We start from the raw sequence: 1,581 nt of genomic DNA on the forward strand, positions 1-1,581 counted from the left end.
AGATACTTTTTCTTAATATAATAATTCTTTTTACAAGAATAAAAATTTTAATTAACAAATTATAAAACAAAAACAATAAGAGAGACGAAATATGGAAGTTTTTTTACAGCTCTTCCGCGGAGACTGACAAGTTTGAGCTTAAAAATCACTAAGAACAAGGCAGAACGTCGGATCAAGAAAGGAGGGAGTAATAATACAGACAGAGAGAGATAAGGATAAAGATATTTCTTGTAAATTGTTTTGGTACCCTTCCCACATAGGTTGCTGAAGTACTCATAAAATAAAATGTAAAACGACATCATCATATTAATAAAGTGTTGATTTAGTTATTCATCCATCAAGCGTCCTCTTTCTGGTAGCTATTGGAATAAATAGCTCAGAACTTTCGGCGCATGCTGCTGGCGGATAGAAGGTATCAGGATGTTCAATGGCAAAATAGAAATCTCTCACTGCCAAAGCTTCAATAATATCCCGGACCTTGTGTTCTTCTAGGATTTTTTGGTTTTTTGTGATTATCAGCACATTTGTTCCTGCAGGATAATGGCTCATTGCCCAGAAAAGAAGCTCCACTAACATCATGTTCATTCGAGCAACTCTGTCCCCTGGAATAGTAAGATCAACATATATATACATAAAAAGGAAGAAAAACAAAGAGATAGAAAGATAGTGAGAAAAGAGGGGTAAGTAAAGCGTAAAACACCTTCAAATATTTTGGAATAAATTCCGGCTTCCAAATATTGGTCAAGCAAATCTTGGGGGATGGTTATCTTTGGGCCAAAGTAACCGTTGATTCTAATCCGACCTCGATAACCTTCTTTCTCAATAGCTGTTACGATATTCTTTTTAAACAAAAGAGGATCAGGGATTGAGAAATCCTCCGCGTCGAACATAACATACGTGGAGCGCACTGCGAGTAGAAGGAATATCAAGACATACTTATGAAACAAAAAAAAAAAAATTCGTGAAAACAAGAAATTTTGTCAATAATCTAACAGGTCGATCAGAAGAAATCTACTCTATGTCTAATTAATCACATGTACGAACGAAATTTTATTATGACAAATGGATCGGATGAAATCTAATCATTATGTACCAGACAAACAATTTCGAGAAAGGGATCGATCTTACACATCTCTTTTCTCAGTGGCTTGGGGAAAAGTCTGTCCATCGTTTCGTCGGTGCCCGTGGACATGGTTCGACTCTGCGAGCAAGAAAATAGGAGAAGCCTCTTCGTGGAAAGTTTTGCTGCCGATAAGAGACTTAGGGTTAAACCTGCCGCAACCTCCTCCTATGCGTCTATCTATGTATAAAGGCCCATGTGTTTTCTATTGGGCCAGGCCCCCCAGATATCACATTTGTAAAACAAATTAAATGGTGAAATAATCTCTTAAACACCCGGAAAATGAGTTAACTATTTGAAATGCGCAAATTTAATATCAAAGTATTGTTTGCACGATTTTATTCTCCAACTAATAGTTGACTTGGCAAATTGGTGACTGAAAAAGTCAACCATACGATACTCGTTAGTTTTATATCAATCACTGCCATTAAACCTGAAAAACTCAAAATTCCCAAATTCAA

At 36.2% G+C, this 1,581-nt stretch overlaps 1 protein-coding gene across 1 annotated transcript; it reads right to left on the reverse strand.

Annotated features, from left to right (window-relative positions):
• Nucleotides 1–210: 210 nt before the first annotated feature.
• On the reverse strand, nucleotides 211–1,337 carry BNAC07G03020D. Its single transcript, XM_013864402.3, has 3 exons — nucleotides 1,129–1,337; nucleotides 701–907; nucleotides 211–602 (listed from the first exon to the last, which is right to left on the reverse strand). The coding sequence occupies exons 1-3, from the start codon at nucleotides 1,190–1,192 to the stop codon at nucleotides 331–333; spliced, it is 543 nt and encodes a 180-aa protein (XP_013719856.1). The 5' UTR covers nucleotides 1,193–1,337; the 3' UTR covers nucleotides 211–330.
• Nucleotides 1,338–1,581: the final 244 nt, after the last annotated feature.

This window comes from Brassica napus, unplaced genomic scaffold (assembly GCF_020379485.1).
Source record: "Brassica napus cultivar Da-Ae unplaced genomic scaffold, Da-Ae ScsIHWf_1435;HRSCAF=2024, whole genome shotgun sequence".
NCBI lineage: Eukaryota > Viridiplantae > Streptophyta > Magnoliopsida > Brassicales > Brassicaceae > Brassica > Brassica napus.

Excerpts from the sequence above, each read along its gene's own strand:
- BNAC07G03020D (XM_013864402.3), bottom strand. The coding sequence starts at position 1,192 with ATGTCCACGGGCACCGACGAAACGATGGACAGACTTTTCCCCAAGCCA. Across the intron at positions 908-1,128 it reads GCCACTGAGAAAAGAGATGT|TGCGCTCCACGTATGTTATG; the intron begins GTAAGATCGATC and ends TTCTACTCGCAG. Across the intron at positions 603-700 it reads TTATTCCAAAATATTTGAAG|GGGACAGAGTTGCTCGAATG; the intron begins GTGTTTTACGCT and ends TTACTATTCCAG.